General features: G+C 33.4%; 2 protein-coding genes and 1 non-coding gene across 8 annotated transcripts; all 3 read left to right on the top strand.

Moving 5' to 3' along the window:
* The first annotated feature begins 1,280 nt into the window (after nucleotides 1-1,280).
* LOC118060384 (ribosome biogenesis protein WDR12 homolog) lies at nucleotides 1,281-6,416 on the top strand. Of its 3 annotated transcripts, none has more exons than XM_073405604.1 (14): nucleotides 1,281-1,565; nucleotides 1,647-1,747; nucleotides 1,849-1,955; nucleotides 2,298-2,333; nucleotides 2,478-2,563; nucleotides 3,185-3,243; nucleotides 3,320-3,430; nucleotides 3,535-3,660; nucleotides 4,348-4,491; nucleotides 4,606-4,714; nucleotides 4,794-4,930; nucleotides 5,105-5,140; nucleotides 5,232-5,325; nucleotides 5,919-6,416. In XM_073405604.1, the coding sequence occupies exons 1-13, from the start codon at nucleotides 1,397-1,399 to the stop codon at nucleotides 5,322-5,324; spliced, it is 1,314 nt and encodes a 437-aa protein (XP_073261705.1). In that variant the 5' UTR covers nucleotides 1,281-1,396; the 3' UTR covers nucleotide 5,325; nucleotides 5,919-6,416. The 3 variants fall into 3 exon arrangements, with proteins under 3 accessions (XP_073261705.1, XP_034929495.1, XP_034929494.1); XM_035073604.2 differs by having other exon boundaries at nucleotides 1,282-1,565; nucleotides 6,006-6,416; XM_035073603.2 differs by having other exon boundaries at nucleotides 1,282-1,565; nucleotides 6,003-6,416.
* Nucleotides 6,417-8,653: 2,237 nt separating this feature from the next.
* On the top strand, nucleotides 8,654-19,155 carry LOC118060385 (uncharacterized). 2 transcript variants are annotated; one of them, XM_073405859.1, is made up of 15 exons: nucleotides 8,654-8,859; nucleotides 9,061-9,241; nucleotides 9,352-9,412; nucleotides 9,765-11,265; nucleotides 11,370-11,401; nucleotides 12,581-12,713; nucleotides 13,014-13,111; nucleotides 14,529-14,573; nucleotides 15,515-15,599; nucleotides 16,182-16,308; nucleotides 16,405-16,520; nucleotides 16,754-16,830; nucleotides 17,172-17,306; nucleotides 18,285-18,353; nucleotides 18,630-19,155. In XM_073405859.1, the coding sequence occupies exons 2-15, from the start codon at nucleotides 9,114-9,116 to the stop codon at nucleotides 18,900-18,902; spliced, it is 2,880 nt and encodes a 959-aa protein (XP_073261960.1). In that variant the 5' UTR covers nucleotides 8,654-8,859; nucleotides 9,061-9,113; the 3' UTR covers nucleotides 18,903-19,155. The 2 variants fall into 2 exon arrangements, with proteins under 2 accessions (XP_073261960.1, XP_034929497.1); XM_035073606.2 differs by having other exon boundaries at nucleotides 8,655-8,859; nucleotides 15,515-15,620.
* Nucleotides 19,156-20,700: 1,545 nt separating this feature from the next.
* Nucleotides 20,701-26,030, top strand: LOC118060386 (uncharacterized). 3 transcript variants are annotated; one of them, XR_004689448.2, is made up of 3 exons: nucleotides 20,701-21,463; nucleotides 21,918-22,032; nucleotides 25,380-26,030. It is a non-coding gene; the product is annotated as an uncharacterized protein (transcript). The 3 variants fall into 3 exon arrangements; XR_012168571.1 differs by lacking the exon at nucleotides 25,380-26,030 and adding an exon at nucleotides 24,852-25,335; XR_004689449.2 differs by lacking the exon at nucleotides 25,380-26,030 and adding an exon at nucleotides 24,621-24,816.
* Nucleotides 26,031-26,427: the final 397 nt, after the last annotated feature.

The following is a 26,427-nucleotide window of genomic DNA, read 5'->3' as shown; positions in this document are numbered from 1 at the left end:
TCAAATTTAGAGTAATTTTTGTTACTATTACTTATATCATTCAAACTACATTAAATATCATCTATAAATTTTTAGATAGTGACTGAAAAAACATGGTTCTTATTTTTTCACTTAAAAATATATTTTTAACCTATTTTAACTAAAAACACTTAGGAAATACCCTTGGAATATTGTTAAACCAATATACGGTCTTCAAGAATGCAAAAAACTGCCCTGAAACTCGTAATCAACTCAAAACAAAAAGTTTTTCCAAAACTCATATATATATATATATATATATATATATATATATATATATAGGTGCTTTCAAAGTAAAAAAAAAAAAAACACTTATTTTTTACTACTCTCATCATATGAAACTATTTAACATAAAAATCAATTATTTAGATGGCCAAAATCATTTTCTATCTTTCAATTCAACCTTTCCTCTAAAAAAATATGCAATCAAGTACTAATTTGAGTTTAAAAAATTTAATTATGCAAAATAAGAGTTTAAGGATCAAATTAATTTCTTTTAAAAAATCAACTATTAAAATCCATAATAATATATGAAAAGATTAACAGTGAAATAGCTACATAAGAACCTCTATCCTTTTTAGTTTATATTATAATTTTGTTTCTTTCCTTTGATATGATTTGTTTTTAAAAATTTTCTTATTTCCAATAGTTATTCTTGAAATTTCAAGACTGTTATTTTATTATATAAACTTCACCATTATAAATATTAAAATTCCTTAATTATCTTAACATCAAATTTATATAATTCAAACTAGGGCATTAACAAATTTTTTAAAGGATTAAATTTAAAATTAAGACATTATCAAGATTTTTTCCCCCAAAACTCCAGAGATTTTACCAATTTATCAATATACATCCAATAAATATCAAACATTAGGCTATTTACCCTAACATGAGGACATTTCACTAAATTATCCAATATATTTAACCGTTAGTATTAGATAATTTTAAAGTATTCAAGGAATAATTAATAGTATTTTATTAGTTATTTTCCAAATTTTACTTAAAAAAAACAACCACAAAAAAAAAGAGAATATAAAATTTATAACCACAAAAAATAATAAAATATTTTCATTTAAGATTTCTTTCTCGTAACTATATCTTTATATATATATTTTAAATAAACCATAAAAAATAACTAATAAAATATCAGCAATTAGTTACTCACCAATACTCGTCTTATTTAGTTAAAACAAAAAACAAAAGAAATAACTTTAAATTTAAATAAAGGAGAACTCCGGTTAAAGAGGGACAAAAATTAGGCTAACTGAAAACGACAACGTTTGCACGCCACCGCTAAAACCCATCATCGCTAAAACCCTAGCATTCACTTCACTTTGTTTCTCTCGTCTCTCTGCGTCTAATCGAAGAAGAAGACATGGGCACGGGCATGGACATGGACGGTGATGTAGAAGAGAGGCGAGTTCAAGTACGATTTATAACAAAATTGAAGCCACCCTTTAAAGTCCCAAATACTTCAATTGCTATCCCTGCTAATCTCACACGTCTTGGTCTCTCCACTATCGTCAATTCCCTCCTCAAAGCCGGTAATTTTAACCTAATTTTTAATTAAAACGATTTGTTTTTGTTGTTTTTTGCTTTTGTTAATTTGCTTTAAATATGGGCAGGGGATGATGAATGGGAATCGCAACCGTTTGATTTTCTGATTGATGGGGAATTGGTTCGCTTGCCACTTGAACAGTTTCTGCTTGCCAAGGGCATTTCTGCGGTAATTTATGCAACTTTCTGCTTATTTGCTACTGAGGAATTTTATACATATTTTTTGTTCTGATAGCTTACAAGAAGTTATTGTGTTTAAATAAATTACAGGAGAAGGTATTGGAAATTGAATACACAAGGGCGGTAGTCCTGCAGAAAGAGGATGAGCCTTCTTTACATGATGACTGGGTCAGTGCTGTTGATGGTTCTTGTCCACGGTAAGATTTGTATTCTATTCCATGATAAGGAGGTCGTTTTTTTTTTTTTTTTTTTCAATATGAAGGAATATGGTGCTGACTACATTACGAACTTTGCAAGTAACTTTGATGGTCTTTAGAGTCGAGTTGATCTGCATTCAGCTTGGTTTTGGGCAATTTGTAGGCCAAAAGGCTGAATCTAGACTGATTAACACAATCATGCAACACATTTGATGTAATTAGAGCTGGCAATGTATCATAATGGTCACCTTCGTATCACATCATGATAGCTTTTTCCTCATAAATGGCAATGTAACTCTTGATGCATTGGTATAAGCTACTCTAATTTGTGGTTTTTGGCAGGTTCATTTTGACAGGCTGCTACGATAATCTTGGGAGGTGAGCATGAATTTAGTGCTTTAATTTATTCTTTATGCACCTACTAACATCTCTATGTTTTTTTGTTAATTCGTTTGATTATCTTTTCTTCAAAATAATTGATAAGCAGTCTGATAATCGCAAATCTTTACCTGTATTTTTTAGGGTGTGGAAAGCTGCTGGAGAATGTACTCATATATTAGAGGGACATAGTGGTGCAATTACTTCTGTCAGTGTTGTTAACTCAGAAGGTAGAAATGAGGCGTTATCTGCTCTTTCTGGTTGAATCTGCAGTTTGAAAATTGGAAGTTCTGGTTGAATCTGCTGTTTGAAATTCAGAAGTTGGAACAGTACTTGTCAATGCATGATAGTTGTCTTTCTTTCTAAAATTGATGTTTTGAGTGAATGTCTATCTCACACTATTCAATTTTAACTGATCATCCGTGATCTTGCTACTTGCATCATTTATTTCCAAGTTTGAACAAATACATTCAGATAATCCATCTTTCTAACAATTAACTGTCTATAGGCAGTTATCTTTTATATACAAAAATAAAAAATAAAAATAATGTATGATCTTTTTTAAATGCAGTATACTCTCTAAGGCTGCTTCAGCCTAGAAGTATAATTTCAAGAAGTTTTACTGTATTCATGACCAATCTCACGGGAATCATCCAGATATTCTTTATGTTTGAAGGATGTATACATCTGTTCATAAAATAAATGTTGTCTTCTTGTTTTCTAGAATGTTATATGTTTTATATTCTACTCTTTCCTTTTGTGTCTGCTAAGACATGTTCCTTTATTTCTTCACGTTTTTGTTGCTAATTCTGCAATCTGCCATTGATTAGCTATTCTGTGATAATTTCCAGGTACTGATAGTGTTACTGTAGCCACTGCCTCAAAAGATGAAACTCTGAGGCTGTGGAAGGTAATTTGAACACATTTATGATTAATAAAATAAAATTTTAATATTCCTGCCTAATTATGTTGCATTTTCCTTAAAGTTTGATACAGAGGAGCATTTAGATCAGCCTTCGAAGATCAGGGCCTTCAAAATTTTGCGTGGGCATAATGCATCTGTTCAAAGTGTTGCGGCAGAGGCTTCTGGAAGCATGGTCTTTTCTATGTCCTTTTTCCTTGTTTTCTAGTAAGGTTATGGAGTTCACTTCAAAAGCATAACCTAATGTTTTCCTCTGTTTTGTGATATTCTGTAATTTAGATTTGTTCTGGTTCCTGGGACTGTACAATCAATTTATGGCGGACAAACGAGTCTGATACTGAAGGTGATTTAGTATCAATTAAAAAGAGAAAAGTGAAGAACAAAGCTGGAGAGTCCCAGTTGGAGGTATTACATGTTTTCTACTCATATTCATTTTGATGTCCACATAACTATGGTTGTCTCACTTTGTTTTAAAAGCTTTTGAGAGCTTAGAAGTTTGCAGAGATCATTAAGAATTTTACTTGAGTAGCTGGAGTCTGAAAGAAGGCAACAGTAGTTTTATTTATTTTTGTTGTCTTTTTGTCTCGCCTTTTTTCTTCCCTCGATATGCATGTGTTAAAAGTCACAAGGCAGGTTGTTCTGCTTCTTTGATATCCATGGAGATGGGAAGGCTCTTGTTTCTTGCTAGCTCAGTTCTATTTTCCCCTTACTGCTGGCTTGGAGGATGTCTTATTCTTGGTGTTGCTCTTCCACACTTTTTTTTTACTATCACTTGTGTAGACTTTTATATTCATTGATTGAATTTGTTTCTTAAAAAAAAAAAAACAAAGGAAGAAAGAAAATGAAAGCATCAGGCTGAGTGTTACATTCACAACATGAGAGCACCACAAAACTCCCTTGCTTCATTTGCTGCTCATTAAATAAATGGTTTGACAAAATTAGAAGATCCTATTCACTGGGAAAAGAGTGATCCTTTGTGATTATGTCTTTTTTCTTGTTATGCTGTTTGCCATTTATGCTGCCTACGAATTGATGTTTTTTCTGACTACCTTTTCTTATGATCGATTATGTGTTAATCTCTATTGCATTCAGGGGGAGGCTTTGTCTACACTTGTGGGCCATACTCAATGTGTATCCTCAGTCTATTGGCCAGAACCCAATACAATTTATTCTGCATCCTGGGATCATTCTGTTAGAAGATGGGATGTTGAGATGGGCAAAGATTTGTCGAACATAGTATGTGATAGTCTTACATTACCTCTGTCTCTCCTCTTCTCTCTCACCTGCTTGGTGAATGCATGTTAATGAGATATATTGAAGTTTAGTTGATTAATTGCTCTACTTTTGCAGTTCTGTGGGAAAGCCCTCCACTGCTTGCATGTTGGAGGTGAAGGTTCTGCCCTTATTGCTGCTGGTGGCTCTGACCCCATCCTTAGGGTATGGGATCCACGAAAACCAGGTATGTTAACTGAGATAAGTACTCTTCCCCACATCCTAACCCCTGTGTCTGCGATATTTATGTTTTACTATTCTTGCAGGAACTTCTGCTCCTATTTATCAGTTCTCTTCACATAATTCTTGGATTTCGGCATGCAAGTGGCATTCTAAATCGTCGTTTCATCTGCTTTCTGCATCTTATGATGGGAAACTCATGTTGTGGGATCTAAGAACTGCGGTATTGTATTCTGTTCACTTGTAAAATTTATGATCAACCTTTTTCTGAACCTGAAAACTATATAAAAGAATGATTCATGTATACTGATCAGCATCATCTTTTAATCATCATGTCTTGAATAACATAAATCTGTCAACTATATGAAGTGTTGAATAGTGTATTTTTCTGATGCAGTGGCCTCTGGCTATTATTGATTCACATGAGGACAAGGTATGTACCATCGATTCCATCCATTTATGTCTTACCCATTGAAACACATTCAGAAAATTTCATTTATATGTGGTGATGTGCTGCTTTTCAGGTGCTATGTGCTGACTGGTGGAAAGGTGATAGTGTGATCAGTGGTGGGGTGGACTCAAAGCTCCGCATATCCTCTGGAGTTTCTGTGCAATGAGGTAGGAGTTATAATTATTGTTTATTCATTTATCATTTTATTATGAACTCCAGTCTAAATTTCTACTCCCACCCAACCCACCTCTAGAATCTGATGCTGTCTCCTCTCTCTCTCTGCATTCTCTGCTATTGGTGTGTGACAATTAGTTCATTTCTTTGTGCTGTCCTCAATTTCTCTGTGACCGTTTGTTTATTTGAGTGACAGATGTTGTTGTGCCACTACAAGCTTGAGAATATCTCTTTTCTTAGAGGATAGAGCTACTGTATTTTCAATTCTTTCTTTTTTTCTTTTTTGGTATGCTTGCAAGAAATCAATCTGAATGTTTCACACAAAGGTTACCGAGTCTTTGGCTTAATAGCATGATGCATGTCCCCTTTCCTCATAATAGGTTTTGAGTTTGAACCTCTCCTTTTTAACCCATCTAATTGCAGGTTCGATCCCAACCAATCAAGTTCTATGTTTTAGTTATCCTTCCACCATTCAGTCCATGTTAGTGCATCTGTTATCTGTTGCACATAAATAACCAGTTGGTAGCTTCACTTGTTGAATTCTGGGAGTATGCATATTTATGTCTTTTGAAACTTCTGTCCGCAGCATTGGATGGCCGAAAATCATCATCATTTATAGGAATGGCTCTTACTTTGTCTGTTTAATCATTAGTCATGCGTCTTTTTTCAGCAGAAGAGAGTTCGAATTGGTGCCATCACAAAGATGGAAGTCATAAGAGGATGGATTATTCAATGAGAAACATTCTCATCTCAGTGTTCGGTTACCAATTCTTTAGTTGGCAGTGTGATAGGGCATATCTGATTCGTTCTCCAGTGAGGGAGCAGATTGAAGGCTATCTTTCTGCTTAATGTCAATTTCATTCAATCCCCTGTAAGAGTGTGCATAAGGGAGTCTTATGTCCTCTACAATGGGATTCTGTTGTAATGGGATTTTATAAGATTTTGTTCATTGGATACTTCCGCAGGATTAAATTTTGATTCTTCGAAGAAATTTTGTAGCGCCTGCATGGAAAATTTTCGAGTTCAAGTTCAAAATGGGCATATATTTGATGGTGGTAAGGAATTGATGCTGCCTGACTTTCTAGAGTGTTCAAGTTCATCTTTCTGCTTTATAATTTTCATGGCCGATGATGGATTTAGAGGAACTACCTTTATTCTAACATCTCTCCGGGATTTTCTTACATCATCATCAAACCAATCATATTGTCTAGATCCATTGCCCTTGCCAATTATTATTAGGGCAGGGGACGGCCATCTGTTAACTCATAGATGACTTGACTCATATTCTAAATTTTTCCTGTGCTAGAAATCTGCAGATTCAACCCTTGGATCTTAAAATCTCCCCTTGATTTTTTTCTGGGTTTTGTTTACCACAGATTGTCAGGGAAAGAGGGTGTTGTATGAATGAGCTCCATTTAGGGTTTTTCTTTTTGGCCTTGAATGAAGAGCCGAAGAGGAAGTATTTTCATCATCAGATGATGGGTGCAAAAAGATGACAACATCCTACATCGTTTTCCTTCAACTTTACAAGAGCTGCCTGCTTTCTTTTTTGCTGCGAAGAGTGTGATTTGATTTCTAAAGTTGTTTCGCTTTAACCTGTAGACCAACGTGAGATCCCGTGTCTAGGACCTATAAATTTTTTAACCATAGTTACATATTTACCCTCGATTATTTTCCTAAAAGACAAGCTCAACCTGGGTTCCGGAGAAGTGGAAGAAAAAAAGGGGAAAAGGAAAGGGTTTGTGTATATATCATTTTAATTAGCTTAACAAAAATCTCATAATTACTCTGATTATCTTTTACTATATACAAATTTGAAATATATCTTTATATTCTTTTTAAGATTTTTTTTTTAAAAAAAGATGCATCTTTTAAAGTCTTTTTGAGAGTGTAATTGTAATTATAATTGTTTTTTTATTTAGAAATATATCAAAATAATATATTTTTTTATTTTTTTAAAAATTATTTTTGATATTAGTGTATATAATAAAAAAACTAAAAAATATTAATTTAAAATAAAAAAATAAAAAAAATTTAAATATTACTGCACCATTGCATTTTCAAAATATTACTGCAACTTATAATTATAAAATGATTAAGTTATTTACTTTTTAAAAGTTTTATTTCATTAAAAATATATTAAAATAATTTTTTTATTTTTTTAAAGCTAGTATAGTATATAAGAATTATAAAAAAAATATTTAAAAAATAATTTTTAATATTTTTTTGAGCAAAAAAAACTCTTGAAATATATACAAAAACGGATCATAATTATGCATTAAAACCGGTCCATAATACTCTTGCTACTAAAGTGTGTTTTGGCATTGCGGTAGCTGTTGTGGTTGTGTTTTGAAAAAAGTTGTTTTATAAAAAGTACTTTTAATTGAGGTTGGTTTGAAAAAATAGGTGTTTGGTTAAAACTGTGGTTAAAATTGAGGTTGAATAAAAAGTAATTTAATGTGTTTGGTTAAGAATGTTTTTAAAATTGAGGTTATAAAATAATTTTAAGAAATATATATTAATATTGATGGTTTTAAATTTAAATATTGTAAATTTAATTACTCCTATTACATCATGGAATAAATAATATTTTATATAAAATATTTTTTTATTATTCCATTAAACTATATATAATTTCATTACGTACAAAATTCATCCGATAAGAACTACAGTTTTCATAATTTTTTGAGCGTGTAATAAAATTAGATAAAATATTATCAGATATAAAATTGATATTATAGTGCGAGTGAATTTAATTCACTCTATACTACTTTTTCGAGAAAAAAATATTGTTCACATCACAGTGCGAATGAATTTAATTCACTCTAAACTAGTTTTTTTTTTTTAAAAAAAATTTAATAAAATTAACACACTGCAAAAAAAAAAAAAAAAAAAAAAAAAAAAAAAAAAAAAAGACGAATAGTGCAAGTGAATTGCACTGTTCACGTGAACAATGCAATTCACTTGCACTGCATTATATTTTAATGTGAACAGTGTACCATGTACACTGTTCACACTAATTGCATTGTTCAATGAACAGTGCAATTAGCTGCACAGTGCATGAAAAACATGAAATTTTAGCTTTTCATTTCCTGTGTTTTTGACGCAAAATTTGTGTGGACCCCATACACAGGAAATCACGCTTTTTTGTTACCAAACGGCTACTGACTGCGTTTTCAATAAAACGCAGTCGCAGCCGCAGAGCCAAACGAGCTTAAATAAAATAAGAATAGGGTAGATTGTTGTGTCGGGGAAAATAGGAAAAATAACAGGGACACGTATATCTTGAAAATAATAGAAAAAGGCAGGGTCAACTTCTAAAAAACCTTTTTCCATCACTGTGATGACAGCAAATCCCAAAGCTTTCTTTCTCTCCCTGTCATTGGGAAGCTAAAAAGAGGAAAGGCCTCACCTTACTTCTCCTAAAACTTTTCTGTACTTTGCGTCTCTCAGACTCACTGTACCATTATTATTATGATGATGAAATTCTCAATCTTTTCCGCTTAGCTTATGTATGCTTCATTAAGGTCAGCAAGCAACATTTTCCCTCTTATTTCCCAACTTAGCTTTAAATCATCTACTATTTATTATTTCCTGTCTCATCCATTGAATCAAATTTATTTTACTAGTCCCAGTTTTTATTGATTTTGAATCCATTCTTGTTTCTGTGAATAAACGACAACCAACCATAACCATTATAGTACTCCATCTTGTTTACGTTTTTACAGGAAGGAAGGAGGGAAGAAGGAAAGAGAGAAGAGGGTATTTATATTATTTATAAATGGGAACCATTTTGATGCCTGGGGCCACATTGGGGATCCTCCAACAGAAAAACTTTAATTTCGTTTCAAGTTTGTGTCTTGTTCACCACCATTCTCTCATCTTTCCTCCTGCGCGAACAAGGAAAAGGTTTTATTTATTTATTTATTCTTGTTTGATGTTCTTTATGTCTTCTAATTGTTTAAGTTTGAGGTTGTCCATCTCAAGTCTTGATGGTTTTTAATCTGGGTTTCTTGCAGGAGACTGTTGAATAATGGCAACTGGAATTGGAAGTCGAGAACCGTTGTTTTTTCAACTGTGGTAATCATGCATGCATCCATCGATTTGTTTTATATGTTTTTTCTGTTTTGATGTGTGCACAAGATAGTATTTCTTTTAAGTGGAGAGTGGTTTGTAGATACATGATGGGTCTGTGTATTTGGTTGAGAGAATTTAAGTGGGACATTGAAATTGTTATGAAATGCGTTTGGAGTTGATGGGCTCATTTGCTGAAGAAAATTGACAAAATTGGCTTGTGCAAGTATTCAATTGTTTTTTAGTATGAAGTCGTTGCTGTTATATTATTGAATGATTTGATGTGAAAGTGGAGAGGGTATGTTCTGAGGGATAGAAAAGAGACTCATAGTGGTTGTTTGCTATATGTCTGTGGCAGGATGATTCCAATGACAGCTCTGCTAATATGGTTGATGATGATGATGGTTTTATGTTACGAGGAACTGAGGACTTGGTGATAGAAGAAAACGAATTAGTTGCAACTAAGAAAGCTCTTTATGAGGCTCGGGCCAGACAGGAAGCCATTGAAAAAGAAAGGGATCAGTTGCTTGAAGAGTTGGCTCAGTCCCAGGCTAAACAACAAGAGCATGTTGCTACCATATTGCGTGACAAGGAAGTTGCTATTACAGAACTTGAGGCTGCCAAATCTCTGTTCCACAATAAGCTTCAGGAGTCGGTGGAAGAGAGGTTCACCTTAGAATCTAAACTGGTTTTAGCAAAACAAGATGCTGTTGAACTTGCTGTACAAGTTGAAAAGTTGGCGGAGATTGCTTTCCAGCAGGCAACATCTCATATACTTGAAGATGCCCAACGGAGAGTGTCAGCCGCTGAAACTTCTGCTGCTGAAGCTGCCTTTCATATTGAAGAACAAATTAGAATTGCAACTGAAGGCACCATATTGTCAATTGTCGAACAGTCAAAAGATGCTATAGAGAAGGCCCTGGACGTGGCAGAAAAAGCCGGTGACTATGCTACAAGAGCTGTGGCAGTCTTTACTGATGGTATTAATCCTGTTGATGAGATTGCATCTGTTCAATCAGAAAATATTAAGTTACAAGGAATTTTAAATGATCTGGAATCTCAACTATTGATCACAAGAAATGAGATAGCTAAGTTGAAGGTGGAGTTAGAACAGGTCAATGCACAAGCAAAAGCATCTGAACTCCGTGCTGAAGATGCTGAGAAAGCTCTGCTTGAATTTCAGGAGTCAAACAGGGAAATGACTATCCAGCGGGAAGAGGAAATCAACTCTTTGCTGGAGAAAATGAAGAAAGATGCTGCTGAAAAAAAGAAGGCTGCATCCAAGGCATTTAAGGCTGAGTTGGAAAGCATCAAGGCTGCTATCAAAGCTGCCAAAGAAACAGCACATTCAAGAAATGAGGCTTACATGAGAAGATGTGAAGCATTGCAGAGATCATTGAGGGCCTCTGAAGCTGCTTCAAAGATGTGGAAACACAGAGCAGAAATTGCAGAGTCACTATTATTAAAGGAGGAAGAAGATGAAGATGCCATCTATATAGTCAATGGTGGGCGTATAGACCTTTTGACAGATGATGATTCACAGAAATGGAAACTGTTGAGTGATGGTCCTCGTAGAGAGACACCTCAGTGGATGGCAAGGAGGATAAGAAGCATCCGTCCCAGGTTTCCGCCAAGAAAGATTGATGTATCTGAAGCATTGACATCAAATTTTAGACCACTGGACTTGCCCAAACCTGATGAAGTGTGGTCAATTGCTCAAGAAAAGCTTAAGGAAAGGGATACACTTATTGAACATGTAATTGAGAAAGAAACAATAGAGAAGAAGCGAAAGGCTCTAGAACGTGCTCTTCAACGGAAGACCATACAATGGCAGAAGACCCCTGAGGAAACAAAATTAGGTAAGTTCAATTTTTCGATCAGTGCCTCATTTGATATTATTTAAATAACATAATTCAACAACAAAGTCTGCATCTGACTTGTTAAAAGCAATGCCTTAATGCAGAGCCAGGAACTGGAACAGGACGTGAGATTGTGGTTAGTACTGTCTACAGATTAGATTTGAAAACTGATGAATGCATTAATTCTCTTGTCCTCCCCTCAGCTCGTAGTGTTTTATATATGTGGTGTTTTTCTCAGAGGAAATCGACTCCAAACTTGAACCATTTTAGTTAAGCCAGGCTTGCCATGAGACCAATCACATGAATGGGGTGGGACCGACCAAATTGAGATTGTGAGGAATACATCACTTGGTGAATGTGGACAATTGGTGAGCCAGGCTCACCTAATAATTTCTTGGTCAGGCATTAGGTGGAGGTGCCTTGTCCACCTCTGTCTACATGCCCACTTCTTGAAAGATTAGAGCTCTACAACCTTCTTGACATTTTGCAATTTGTACTAGTAGTTCAAGCTTCACTGTTCTAAATACATAAGTTGTTTGCATCTTAAAAAACAGTTATGAACTTAAAGCATCCAGTGCCCACTTAATGGATGAAACTTATGGTTTTTAAATCATTTGAGGCCGTTGTCATTCCCACTTAAATCTTGTTGCTGATATTGTCATAAGCCTTGTTTTTCCATTTTCAATTGCTTTGGCTTCTGGATTGTCAGGATTTCTTCCATCCTCGTATTCTGCATCTATATAGCTTTTCCTTTTAAATACAATCCATTATACTACATTATGCTCACCACAGAGCATTCACTTTAACTTGATATGTATTAATTGATAATTTGTGAAGAATAGATGAATTTATTGACAAGTGGATGAAAAGAATTGTGCGCTGGAATGTAGAAGTAAAAGTGACGAGGGGAATAATATTCAATCGATCATTTGTTTTCTTCTTTCTTTGTTTCTAGCAAGAGGCTGGTAATGTTTCCCTTTTCAGAATATTTTAGTGTTCATTGGTTATGCCTACGCGAGCAATAAAAATGGTGGCAAGCTGACGTGATCTGCTCCAAGAAGTGTCATTTTCCAGGAAAATGATCTTGCTTGTCTTGGAGAGGGTCACTCGTTGAAGTGATCAAGTTAGGGATTATGAGGGCATGTTTGTCTTGGCTTTTAAATAAACCTAGTTCTAGGTTTTTGTCTGGAGTTCATTTGAGATTTTTGAATCAAGGATTGTTTAGTTTATTTTCCTGCTGCTTCCTATATGCCTGTTGCATCCAGGTATTGTAAACACATTTGTCTTGATGATTCTTAATTTACCACTTTTGAAGTTTCAAGGTTTCAATTGGGAAAGTTGGAGAAAGCAGTGGTACCTGGATTTAGCTCCTAAAGCTGCTGATTTATCTCGATGCGGAGTAACAGCAGTTTGGCTCCCGCCACCAACAGAATCTGTTGCTCCTCAAGGTTTAGCTCTTTGTTTTTCTTTCCTTTGTCTGTGTCATTGCCTTCTTATCAATGCACACACTTTTCCTGAGAAAATGAGGTAGTCATGAACATGTCTTTTCATATAAAATTACCATACATCATTTTCATCCTGTATATGTAATAATAAATGCTGTGTGCATTTGAGAAATGGGCTTTTTTGTGCCTAGGAATAAGGATATAGTCTTGGAGTCCCAAGCAATGCCAGCTCTGTGTTAAGATTTTTGTTCATTATGCTCTGTTTTATGGACCTGCGTTCTGTATTTGCTCACTAATATGCAGGTTATATGCCTTCTGATCTCTACAACTTGAACTCAGCATATGGTTCTGTGGAAGAACTGAAACACTGCATAGAGGAAATGCATTCTCAAGATCTTCTGGTATGTTTTGGCTGTCTTACAGGATAATAACTAGACCTTTGCGAGGAAAATTAGACCTTCACCTCGCATCTCAATTTTTGTTGTACTTTTCATGGTAATGATTTGTGCATTACATGGAATGCCTTTTATATTACATTTGCCTGAATCAGAAACTTAATTTATTCTTAGAAAAAAAGCTGTCAGTTAGAAAAGGAACGAGTGCATGGTAATTCATTTGGTGGGACCAGCAGCGTGAAATGTATATGTTTTAAGAATTTATGATGAGACATCTGTTTCCTTTGACTTCGGAAAACATAATCCTTTTTTTCAAGGGGGAAAAATGGTTTCTATAAAAGGTATTTTTTTAAAATATCACTTTTTGTTTGGTTAGTTGGCTACAAAGATTAAACTTATTCCCTTTGTGCTGACAGTGGTTTAAATTTCTTGTGTCTTCTGCAATTAGTGTGTGCATTCATAAGTATCATTACTTGCTGCTAGATTTGTTCCTAAAAATGCTTATTAATTACTGTAGAAATCTTTATGTTGGTTTTTTCGCCAAAGATTAAGTGTTATCTGCATACTATAAATAAGGCCATGTTTATTTGCTGGGAAGTGGTTTCCGTGGAAAGTGAATTATTTTCTGATGTTTGATAGTGTCATGAAAAATGAGTTGGAAAGTATTTTCTAATGTTTGGTTATGTCATGGAAAATGAGCTCAAAAATAACTTGTTAATATTTTTTTTTCAAGTTTATTGAAAGAATGGAAAACAAATCTAACAAATAAAAAAGTTGAAGGAGGATGAAATTAAAAAAAATAAATCTAATTTCATAAATTATTTTAAATAAAATAATTAACAATCAAAATAATAAAGACTAAATCTGATGGATAAAAAAGTTGAAAAATGATGAAATTAAAAAGAAAATATAATTTCATAAATTATTTCAAATAAAATAAATACAATAAAAAAAATGAGAAACAAATCTAATAGATAAAAGATTTCAATTTAGAAAAGGAATAGAGAAAATTGATATAAAAATCAAATTCTAAGGGACAAAATAATAATAAAAAAAGATTCAAAATAAAATATATAGTAATTAAAAGATTAAGGACCGAATTTGATATAATCAACAAATAATAAGATATTTTTGAATTTTTCATAACTTCTAGAAAATGTTTTCTACTCAAAATAAAAGGACAATATTTTTTTGAAAAACAAACCAAATTTTTACATGACTGAAAAATGTATTTTGTTGATCAACTTTTCTAATGGTAAACAAACACAAAAAAGTTTGGAAAGTATTTTTCAAAAAATCACTTTCCATGAAACAAATCATCTATATTGTCATGAGAAGCCTTATGATATTAATTTCCTTGCTATGCTTTATTCGGGTTGTTATTCATACTTTGCATATGGTATTGATTGGATTGATATTATAGGCCTTGGGAGATGTTGTACTCAATCATCGATGTGCACAGAAACAGGTAAACCTCTTTGTTATAGTATTATTGCTATTTTTTTTTAATGTCCTTACTGTTCTTTTGATTTTCATGCTTCATCTATATTGTCATGACAGTTCAACAACATTTTAAACTTTTGTTCCCTTTTTTGGCACAACAAACCTCATCAGATCATGTGTTTTGCCAAACGCTTAATATAGTCATCCAAACTTAAGCGGTTTTGTGTCTCTTTTGCTTTCACTGAGCTAATTAAAAGGCCTGGGGTAGGCAACTATAGTTCATCTGTTTTTCTTAATTTTTGATAAAAGAAGAAAATCGAAGTAACTGAAGTACAAAAGGAATAAGCATCCTCTAATTGATTGCAGAAAAATATCTATGTAAAGGGCTGTTCATTCTCCTTGAATATTGGCTGAAGCAACTGTAATGAAACCTCTTAGAGCTGAACACCTTCAAGAAGTCATACAAGTCACCATATCCCGAACTACTTGATTATATAAACTATGGTTATTGAGCATCAGGGTATTACTTTCCATCCATCCAAATATACCAAGAAATTGCAAGCATGAACATCTAAAAATCGTTTTACCATCTTTCTTCATCTTGGAACCTGAAAATCATAAAACCTGCAAAGTATTTGGCAAACCACAGCTCATCCTTTGTCCTTTTTATTATTGATTTTCTGCGACTTAAATTTTTGCAGGCCTTGTCAGGGAATGGGTTAGGTTTTCCATGTCTGGTTCACCCATTATGCGAAAACTTAACTGCCTGGAAAAAATAATATCAGTATAATAATGTTTCAAGCTTCTCATAATGCTGATACTCTTCCTTATATATAAGACCCATCTACTCTTTGCCAACCTTGTTAAATACATGGAGTCTAAGGTTGAGAAACTTCTTTGAAGTTGCACTTCCTAACGAGTACATTGTGCCATCACTTAATAAATTAATCTTCTCTGCGATTTCAGAGTCCAAATGGTGTTTGGAACATTTATGGTGGAAAGCTTGCATGGGGTCCTGAAGCAATTGTGTGTGATGATCCAAATTTCCAGGGTAAAGGAAATCCTTCAAGTGGTACGCAGACTTCAACATTCTTCTTTGATGAATGAAAAGTACATGGTTGAATGATATCCAGCTGACCAATTTAACACCTTAAAATCTACATTCTATGCCCTTTAAAGATCATCAAATTCTACCTGTTTACGAGCTATACCTGTGCCGCAGTCCTTATCTTGATCAGGAGCAATATAGTCCCCATGCTGTCGATAGAAGCTAATCTTGAATTTTGGTAAATGATAAATATAATGGAGACCAAAAGTACACAAAAGAAATAGCCATCAAGTTGCATATAGTTATGCACCTATGTCATCGCGTGTGTTCGTGAAAATTTCATTTTAAAAGTTATGGTTGCATTGCTCATGAACTCTTACTGGCACCTGTGTGCATCTTGTTATCATCATCTGCTTTTCCATGTAAATTTTGCTCATGAAATATTTTATCCCAAAGGTTAAATTTATGGGTGGTTTGGACCCAAGGTTTTTTTTTTTTTTTTTTTTTTTTAATGGAACAAAGTACTAGTGCTAGTGCTACCACCAGATGACATGAAAATTGTACTATTTGTTGACCTCGGTATAGGTGATGTCTTCCATGCTGCTCCAAACATTGACCATTCCCAGGACTTTGTGAGAAGAGATATAAAGGATTGGCTAAATTGGCTTCGAAATGATATTGGTTTTGATGGTTGGCGCCTTGACTTTGTAAGGTGAGTGCCTTTTTGACACCTTTTAATCCACTTGTAATTTCAAAAATTTTCTCTAGTAAATTATTGGGACAGTGAAATTTGTTTTTGAGTTTGCAGGGGCTTCTCTGGCACATATGTTAAAGAATATATTGAATCTTCAAATCCTGCATTTGCTATTGGAGAATACTGGGATAGTTTAGCTTATGAACATGGTAGCTTGTGTTACAATCAAGGTAATCTTTGATAACTATAGATCTAATATGTACTTTAGGGGAAACATATGGACGAGTTCATGTACTTCCAGCAAGACAGAACTAAGAATTTCCATTTAATTATTTCAGTAGACTTCTAAGCTAACTTCTATACCTAAAAGTTTTTACTGCTGCTAATTTCCTTTGCAAGTATGTAGTTTCATCTTAGCTTAGAAGTATCTTGTGTAATAATCCCAGCCTGCCTGTGTGCCTAGATGTTCATCGGCAGAGGATAGTCAATTGGATCAATGCCACAGGAGGTACTTCTTCAGCGTTTGATGTCACCACGAAGGTACTTTCTTAACTATGTTTGGAATATCTAGTCTTATGTATTCTATAACCTTCTGCATTGTATATTATGTTAACCCAAAATCATCAGCTTTTCCCATATACATTGAGGTACTATAGTGAAATGGCTTTAATAGAATGTGAAAGCAGAATGAATGTGACTTGAAGGCCTATTAGATAATCTGGCTACATTGGACAAGTTCAGTTGCTGCTTAGGATATGGGTAAATCAAGATGCCCTTTAAGCATTGCATACAATCTAATAATCTTATGATGCAACCATACGCTCTCCTTATTCAACAATAAACTCATGTATTTAATTTATTTATTTTTTGATGTTTTGTAGGGAATACTGCACTCTGCTCTGCACAACCAATATTGGAGACTAATCGATCCCCAAGGAAAACCAACTGGAGTGATGGGATGGTGGCCCTCACGTGCTGTCACTTTTTTGGAGAACCATGACACAGGATCAACTCAGGTGCAACCTCTTTCTGATTCAAATTTTCCAATTGGCACATTGTTCTTGTAGGATAATTTAATAGCACTCATAAAGTCATCACTAGTTTGAGCCTTGCAAATATAATTTCCCTTTACTTCCCAGAAAAGAAAAGGGAGAATCTTGGCTTAATGGTGTTTTATGTTCTACATTTGCTTCATTTCTATTTTACTTGGTGTTGGTAAATGATAAAATAATTTGGCGAACAAATATTTGATAACTAATGAAATTGTGTTCAAGGGACATGGTTGTCTTGATGTTCAGGGTTTTGAAGTTATTCCTAAAATCATTGGTATTCGTGTGTCATGACAACTATTTTATTTGCATGCTTGTGGAAGTGAACAAAGAATCAATTGGTTGGTAGCCCAAGTGCAAGGAGTCTTTAAGAATCTTGGGAGGTCTTGATTTGAATCCTCTCCCCCCTCCCTTGGATCTAAAAAAAAAATATAGAAGTGAAAATAAAAATAAAAATAAAGAGAAAGAAAGATACAGGTGGGCTCTGTAAGTTATGGAAGAGGTCCATCTGCAATTTAATGTAAAATGATTGATGATACACGCATATTCGTTGTATTTAAGTTTCATCCCTTTGGTTGATAGAGAGTTTCATGTTATTCCAAGTTGGAATATGGTGCCATCTGGTTTATGATTAATCAAAGTGATTTGCTTTTCAACTGAATGAAATGATGTGGTGGTAGTGATCAAACATGCGGCAGCCTGCAGCCTGTAGATCTCATGTCTTTCAGATAACTCTTTTCGCCAATGTCTGATTGAAAATTCTTATCTTATTTGAAGTTTGGTAATTTATTAATTTTTGTACTTTATTTTAATGCTTTCTGGTTTGATGTTCAAACTGTGGCATTATTAGCATATCGTCAACCTGGTCTACTTCAAGTCCGTTTTGAACTACTAATGAAGTTTAGAGACCAGATAAATGAACTCCGTGCTTTTCTGTTTTGCCAGGGTCATTGGCCATTTCCTCGAGATAAGCTGACACAAGGATATGCATACATTTTAACCCATCCAGGAACGGTGAGTTCTATATCAATTGCCAAGTTGTTATGAAACATGTGTCCATGAAGTTTTTGGCCCTTCTCTTTTTACTGTTAGAATAAAATTTCTCCGCTTAATATTAGCCCTACAAAAATTTTGTTTTCTATATCATAAGTGAAGCAACAAGAAGTTCGGTTATATAGTTGTTTCAACTATGGGTCGTATTTTTATTTTACTTGCCAATAAAGGTGAAAAATGATTAACAGCATGTCTTTTCAGTTTTCTAACATGGATTTCTCCCCTTCATTTTTTCAGCCCACAATATTTTACGATCACTTCTATGATTTTGGCTTCCGCGATGTCATCACTGAGCTTATTGAGGCTCGAAAACGGGCTGGGATCCATTGCCGGAGCTCTGTCAAGATATACCATGCTAACAATGAAGGTTATGTTGCACAAATAGGTGATGCACTAGTGATGAAGCTTGGACAATTTGATTGGAACCCCTCAAAGGAAATTAATCTGGATGGAAGTTGGCAAAAATTTGTGGACAAAGGATCAGATTATCAATTGTGGTTGAGACAATAGCTTGATTCGACAGATGAAAGTAAGAATTTCCATGCTATACCTTCTAAACATTGCTGAAAACATCAATCAATAATTGTTTGCTTCTTGCAAGAGGGATAATTGTATATGGCTCTAATAGACCGATCGACAATCTAAACTAAAATCTCATTTATACTTACAATCCAAAAGAATAAGAGGTTCTCCTGAATGCAGAAAAACACAATTCTTGATATTCGTTTAAGGTGTTATGAATCCAAGGTGCTGCTGATTTGAACCTGATGTGTTTGCATTGTTCTTCTTCCTTGGCTCTGAGATCTCTATCCTTTCACTGTTCTTTATTATTCAACCATGATTTTTCTTGTGGATTGAGATTGGTTATATTCCTGTGTTTGTGAATATTCTATCATGGTAGATATTTGTACCATTCGAATTGGCAATGTCCAGGTCATGATTCAGGAGACTCGAAACATTTTGCCAACAAGGTCTTTAATGGAAGACTCGAGTCAAACTTTCTACTTCGAATCATTTGCATTAATCTTGTCTGTCTCTTTCAGTCCTTTTTCACTGCAGCTACGGTCAAATGTCCCGACCTCAAAGCCCAAGTATGTTGTGTCTTTCTCTCGCCCAATGGATACTTGTCCCAATCCATTTTGTTTTTAAATCAATTTTACAAAAAGATAAATTCAATTTTTTTTTCAAAAAAAGCCCCTCTATCCATAAATCATAACATTATAAAATAAATTACAAATATACTAAGTGGCATTAGGTATTATGAATTTATGAATTTATTTGAGGGCATTTTGGTCGATTTAACATATTGAATTATTTAATAATTTAGTTTCATGATTTTATTCAATTTGTTATTTTATCGCGGTCACCTAGGTATTATGATTAGGTTATAAATTAATTTTGTGGTTTTGATACCTGGTAGGCTCGAATCAAGTTTTTTCAATATATATATATTATATATATTAATTCTTATCCTTTAACATTTTATTTAGTAGAGTTGAGTTTTAGATTTTATCATATTCTCATTTGATTTATTAAATATTAGTTTTCAAACTTTTTTTGCATTTCTTTCTATGAGTTTATTTTAATTTTATGTTCATAGTCGCAAATGAGTTAATTTGATTTAACTGTTTTTTTTTTTTTTTTTTTTAATTTTACTTGTTTGATAATCTGAATAAGCTTAAGTCGAGTTTTTTTTTTTTTTTAATCTTTTTTTTGTTATTTTTTATTAGTTTATTTATTATTATTGTATATTTTAATACTATTATTTAAATTATCAATTAAACCAATTACTTAGGATTTTAGATTTCTTTTCCTTCGTATTTTTCTTTTACATTGAATTTTTTTTCCCGACATGTGCAAATCTAGTGATCTTTAAAGCTAGCAAGAAAATCTACCCATTGGTTATGTTCACGTAACAATTATAATTATATATAAGCATCTTATCTTTAACCATTAGATTTGACTATTAAGAAAATCTTGTATTATAATTTTTATGGTAATAACTACTACGCATTATTTTAAAACATGCAATCTCCTTTTGTCATTTTATTCTTACTTTTTCGTTATATTTTGTCACACAATGATAAAACAAGATTATATATATATAAACTCAATACATATCCTTATGCCATATATTCTAATTAATATTTGTGAAATACCCTTTTATTTTATTTTAATAACATATATTAAATCCAGTTCCTTGACGGCCAAGCCAGTTCCTCTATAAATAGAGACCCGCCCACCACTTTCCTTGACGGCCAAGCCAAATATTCCTCTATAAACATAGACCCACCCTCCCCTCCTTTCTTCCATATCTATACTTTCGACCGGATCGCAGAGACAGAAAATCCCTGAAATCTCAAGAGTATTTAGAGGAGCAAACTCATGGCCAGAAATGGTGAGATCGATGACTATGGGGGTTACTGTAAGGATTGCAAGGCAAACACTTATATTGTTCTTGATCACAGTAACGGGGACACAATCTGCACCGACTGTGGATTAGTTCTTGAATCTTACTACATCGATGAGACAACCGAATGGCGAGCCTTCAACGATGATAACAACGATAAAGATCCGAATCGTGTCGGTTACAACGCAAACCCTCTTTTAAGCCAAGGCAACCTAACAACCTCAATCTCCAACAACAAGGGCGACCATGCAATTCCCAAGTGGCTGGACGGTGTCTCAAACTCTGATAGGGTTCTCCTCCAAGGTTTTGACATTATTGAAATTATTGCTTGTAGGTTAGGGCTTGTGCAGCCCATCAAGAACAGGGCTAAAGAGATATTCAAGAAGACAGAAGAACAGAAAGCTTGCATTATGAGGAAGAGGGATTCAATCTGTGCGGCCTGTTTGTCCATATCTAGTGGAGAGAATAAGTTGCCGAGGACATTGAAAGAAATAAGCAGTGCTGGTTATGGGGTGACCAGGAAGGAAAAATCTTGGAATGAAAAATCATGCTGTCAAGGCTGTGCACGAAGCTGTTGATAGAAGGATGAACCCTAAGTCCGTGTTGGCTGCCATTATTTACACAATCACTGAGCTTTCTGATGAGAAGAAACCTCTTCGAGGTCTGACTTCTCCTTAAATATTTTTTATTTATTATTATAACTTTAATTTAATCCTTGCCTACTTCTTGTTCAGAAAACATAATCACATGATACAAGTAGTTTTCTTTGTATTCATAACCCTGTTTTAATTTGATTATGAACCTAATAGCCCTGTTTATTTTTAAGTGGGATATATATATATATATATATATATATATATATATATTTTGGTACATTAGACCAGTTTATGTTCTTATTATAATATATGAAATTTATTTTTTATTTTCTTTATTTTTCCTTTTCTTTTTATGGGATCACTATAGTTTAATCAATGATCGATGCCGCCCCGATTTAAACCAATAGGTTCAATTATGAAGCAAGTTAATCATGTAGAAAAGCCCTGATTGATCCTTGTTTAATTAATTACATGTTAATCACACATGCAAGGATTTGAAAGTGGTGGTATGGATTGCAGATATCTCACTGGCAGCTGATGTTGCAAAAGGGACCATCAAGAAGTCCTTCAAAGACACATCTCCTCATGTTTCATATCCCTTGAAATGGTGGTGCCAAGCAACTCAACTAACATTGTCCTGCAACTAACCTTGTACGTAACAAATATTTTAAGTTGTTCTTAGCTAGCTTAAGCTTTCCAAGTGACGGCAAAAGCTCTATTGAAAGACAATTAACTAGATAGTTTTTCTAGCAAGCATTAAACAAGAGAGCTTTAGAGAAATAAACCCTCCACTAAATTAAGGTGTGGAAACAAGAACATTAGCTCTCCTCCTGCGTGACAGAGAGTCTAGGAAATCAAAATCAATTGTAGAAGATGCTACACACTACAAATTAATGCTAAACCAGGTTAGAAAAGTCTAGGAAAAGTCGAACAAATTAACACCAGGAATGTTCTACCAAAGAAAGAATGCTTGTCAATTCGAAGAACTCTAAGAATTGTCTAGTGTATTGGCTAAATTTTCAACAACTTGTAAGGCGTGCTATAGTTGAAATTTTTTTTTGAATTATTCCATTTAGGTTGATTAAGGCCTGTTTATTTTATGTTTTAAAAATATTTTTAAAAAAATTTAAATTTTTTTTATTTTTTTATTAATTTTTAAATTAATATATTTTTAGTGTTTTCAAATTATTTTAATATGTTAATATTAAAAATAATTTTTAAAAATAAAAAAAATCATTCAAATATATTTTCGTATAAAAAATTATTTAAAGACTATAAATAAATATGCAACCATCATCGCTTGTAAGGCAAGCCAATAAACGATGATATGCTTAAAATATTTAAAACTCTCCTGTCATGCATGTATTTTGTGTGTCCCAGATCTGTCATTCAGCTTTAAAACTATAAATTAAGTACTCTTTTTTACTAAAACAATACAACTAAATATCTTAACTATCAATTCTTTTTCATTTTAACTCTTATAGCATGAGATTATGGTAGTGGTTATGATTTAAAGTATTTTTGTTTAAAAATACATTAAAATGATATTTTTTTTAATTTTTAAAAATAAAATTTTGAGATCGGTATATCAAAATTATCTGAAAACGTTTAAAAAATAATTTTTAGCAAAAAAAAAATTAAAATTTAAAAAAACACAGTTTCAATTGCATTCTCAAACAAACTCTTAATCACTAGAACATATAAATTACCTCTAAAACTATCATCATCTTCTAACCATAATAACATAGCACAATTGATCATAAATTGGCATTGGGGTTATTATGGCCACCATAAACTCATCATAATCAATCTCTATGCCACTTCTTGGTTTTTTTATTAGAATATCTATGACATGTGGAAAATATAAATTAATGATGTGGAGGGATTTAACATCTCATGAAATATCTCTACTATAGAAGAAGCATAACTGAAGGAGTTAGAGGAGAAAAGAATGCAATTTCTCTTTATTTGATTCAAAAGTCACTAGCTAATACAATTTTTTCAAGGATTACTAGAACTTCAACAACAAAGCAAGTGTAGGATATTATGTAGAAGGAGTTTCTTAGCAATTCTAAAGTATATATATCATGAGACCATTATTATTATGGAGAAAATATTACTGAACTTGTCGAAAAAATTATAGTTAGTGAAAGAAAATATAACTTTATAGTTATTGCTATAGAGCAATTAAAAGATTTAGCAACCTTGTTAGTAGCTAAATTAATGGGATCTAGCACATGGAAAAAAAAAAAAAAAAAAAAACTAAACAAAGTGAAAAAGGCGTAAGAAAAAGAAATTGATAAGATATAATATAATATAATATAATAAATAATAATAAAAAACAGAAAAAAAATACTAGACTAACAAAGCCATATTATTTATATATAAAAGAAAACCCATGTTTTTTTTTTTTTCCTGCAAAACTAAATTATCTAAAAAGGGACATTTAACCATAAAAAAAAAAAAAAAAAGGACTCCAAAGAAAAAAAACAAAATGACAAAAAAAAAAAAAATCAGGTTAGGCACACGGGCCTAGGTTGCCCAGCGTCCATGGCCTTTAAAAAATTTCCAAGAGCATGATCCTATGACAGGCCTTCTGTGTCTGGGTCATCATACTTTTGTTTTCTTTTATAAAGGGATGACGCATAAATTCAATCATGGTTGAAAAATCAAAATTGAAATTTTTTGATATAAATTTTTTTTTATCATTTATTTTGGTATAAAAACAACTAATAACATCTTTAAAATATTAAAAAATCAATTTGTCAAGCCAAAATCCAAAATGGATCTAAAACATAAAAACAAATGAAGAAAAAGTTCTTTCTCTACCTTAATTTATTTTTCTAAGCAATATAAAAACTTAAAAAGATCATGATTAAATTTTTTTCTTTCTATTGCATCAAGAACAACGAGTTTCATCACCCAAAATTAATCCAACCTATGATTTTTTCTCTTATCTCTCAAAGCTAGGTTTTTAAAAATAAATAAAATGAATTTTTGAAACAAAATAAAAATTGTTAAGGATATAGAATTAAACATATTTTTTTATGTTTTATATCTCATTCTTTTATCCTTTAATTAATTTGGTTTTTATTTCTCAAAGCTTAATTCTATTAAATTGGTTATAGAAGAATTTAATTGCAAGAAAAAAAAAGTTTTTTTTTTTTTAAATCCCAGTTCTCTTATAAGTTATTTAAATGAATCATCTACCACCTAATGTAGTCAAAGCAAATTGAGCCCAAATTGCGAAATCATGGGAAAGGCAATCACGGCTGGCCATGGTTTAGTCTACAGTTCATTAGGTGTAGAACGCTAAATATTGCAGAAGAGATTTCGTTGTCAATCTTCACAGACACACACACACACACAGAGCAAATGCAAAATGAGAAATCATAGACAGCATTAAAAACAACCAGTCCATGAAGCTAACAGCCAGGCTGCTATGAAACTCAGCTTATGAACTGGAGCCGGGAGCTTTTAACTTGGCTCCTTAAATCATTCCAACAGGACCACTCGGAGAAAGCAACAGAGTTGGAGATTCAGTGGGAAGCTTCTGGATCAGCTTACTTTTCGAAGATGAATCCATATACCAAGTCACCTTCATCAAAAGCTGCTGGTTCCCGAAGCTTATCAGCTTACTTTTTATACCTCTCATTCTGCTTAGCAATTCTTCACGTAGCTTCTTGATTTGCTTAACTCTCTCTTATGCTTGCCCTCTGAAGAAATGAGGAGTTGGAAGAGAAGCCAAGTCTAGAGGACTGATTGGATTATGGCCATAAACAACTTTAAAAGGACTGTGCCTAGCTAGTTGTGTGACTGATAGATCGATTATAAGCAAATCATGCACGTGCCAAATGAAGATCCCATTGACGAATATTTCCTTTTTCCAAACTTCTTGACAGATTTTATCTATTGACAATTATCTCCGTTTGTCCATGATCTGGCCACTTCATCCCTGTCTGAAGTAATAGTGTTTGGCAGGCCAGAAAGCTTCACAACTTCAAGAAAAGAAAGATCGGCTATATTTCAAGCATCTAACATCTTAGAACATGACACAGAATGTGCCATACCGATCAATAACCATCATGATCGAATCTTTTCCCCTATGAGTTCTTGGTAACCCCACCGTAAAGTCCAAGCTCATTCCATGGTGAATTAGGAACATGCAGTGGGGTCTATAACCCCATATTTTGAGCATGACTTTTGGCAATTTGACAAACTCGGCACCGTTTCACATGCCTATCTACATCGCCTATCATCTTAGGCCAATAAAACGTCTCTTGAACTAGTGCAAGGGCTTTATCCCTACCAAAGTAGTGTCCTCCAAGGCCTCCACCGTGTGCTTATTCAATGATGGCTTCTCTAAGAGAAGAATTTGGAATGCATAGACAATTATATCTAAGAAGTTACTCTTCTAACAACATGATTTGCTGGTTAGGACGTCAACAAGAGCGATCCTCTAGAGCTTTATTCACACACTTTACAAAACTAAAGATCATCTCTGTACAGTTTTTTTCACAACTTCAAGCCTCAATACCTTCACTTGCATGGAAGTGAGCGAAGACCGCCTTCTACTATGATTTAGGATGCCAGCGGCCTGGCGCCTGATAACAAAATCGATGAAATGTTCTGGAGGAAGGCCTGGTGGAATTTCATCAGGTATAACGTCTTGAAACTCTTGAAGTAAAGGCTGCAAAGTGGCTAAAATCTTTCGCACCATAATGATAGATTTCATTGGAAAATTATGTTAATGCCTCTCATGTATAATAAACATTGAATTATAGAAACAAAATAAATGTACTTGTTGAAGAATTATGTCCAAGAAAAGGAAGCAAATTAGGTTGCTTTCAAGGATTCAGTGTTTTTTCCTTCAAGCGGATTTGCCCTAGTTTCATAGAATTTCAACAGCACCCATCTTTAAAGATAGCACTGTCGATCAAGGCCTTCGAACTATTTTGAAAATAGACTCAAATTATCTTCATAATAAGAACCTAAAGCTCTGTAATGGAATGTGGACTGAAAAAGTGTT

Source organism: Populus alba, chromosome 17 (genome assembly GCF_005239225.2).
Source record: "Populus alba chromosome 17, ASM523922v2, whole genome shotgun sequence".
NCBI classification, from domain to species: Eukaryota; Viridiplantae; Streptophyta; class Magnoliopsida; order Malpighiales; family Salicaceae; genus Populus; species Populus alba.
The sequence above is the reverse complement of the archived record's forward strand: the minus strand, read 5'-3'. Positions and strand labels throughout refer to the sequence as shown.

Excerpts from the sequence above, each read along its gene's own strand:
- LOC118060384 (XM_073405604.1), top strand. The coding sequence starts at position 1,397 with ATGGGCACGGGCATGGACATGGACGGTGATGTAGAAGAGAGGCGAGTT. Across the intron at positions 1,956-2,297 it reads GTTGATGGTTCTTGTCCACG|GTTCATTTTGACAGGCTGCT; the intron begins GTAAGATTTGTA and ends GGTTTTTGGCAG. Across the intron at positions 3,431-3,534 it reads CAGAGGCTTCTGGAAGCATG|ATTTGTTCTGGTTCCTGGGA; the intron begins GTCTTTTCTATG and ends TCTGTAATTTAG.
- LOC118060385 (XM_035073606.2), top strand. The coding sequence starts at position 9,114 with ATGGGAACCATTTTGATGCCTGGGGCCACATTGGGGATCCTCCAACAG. Across the intron at positions 12,714-13,013 it reads AGAATCTGTTGCTCCTCAAG|GTTATATGCCTTCTGATCTC; the intron begins GTTTAGCTCTTT and ends ACTAATATGCAG. Across the intron at positions 16,831-17,171 it reads CGTTTGATGTCACCACGAAG|GGAATACTGCACTCTGCTCT; the intron begins GTACTTTCTTAA and ends GATGTTTTGTAG.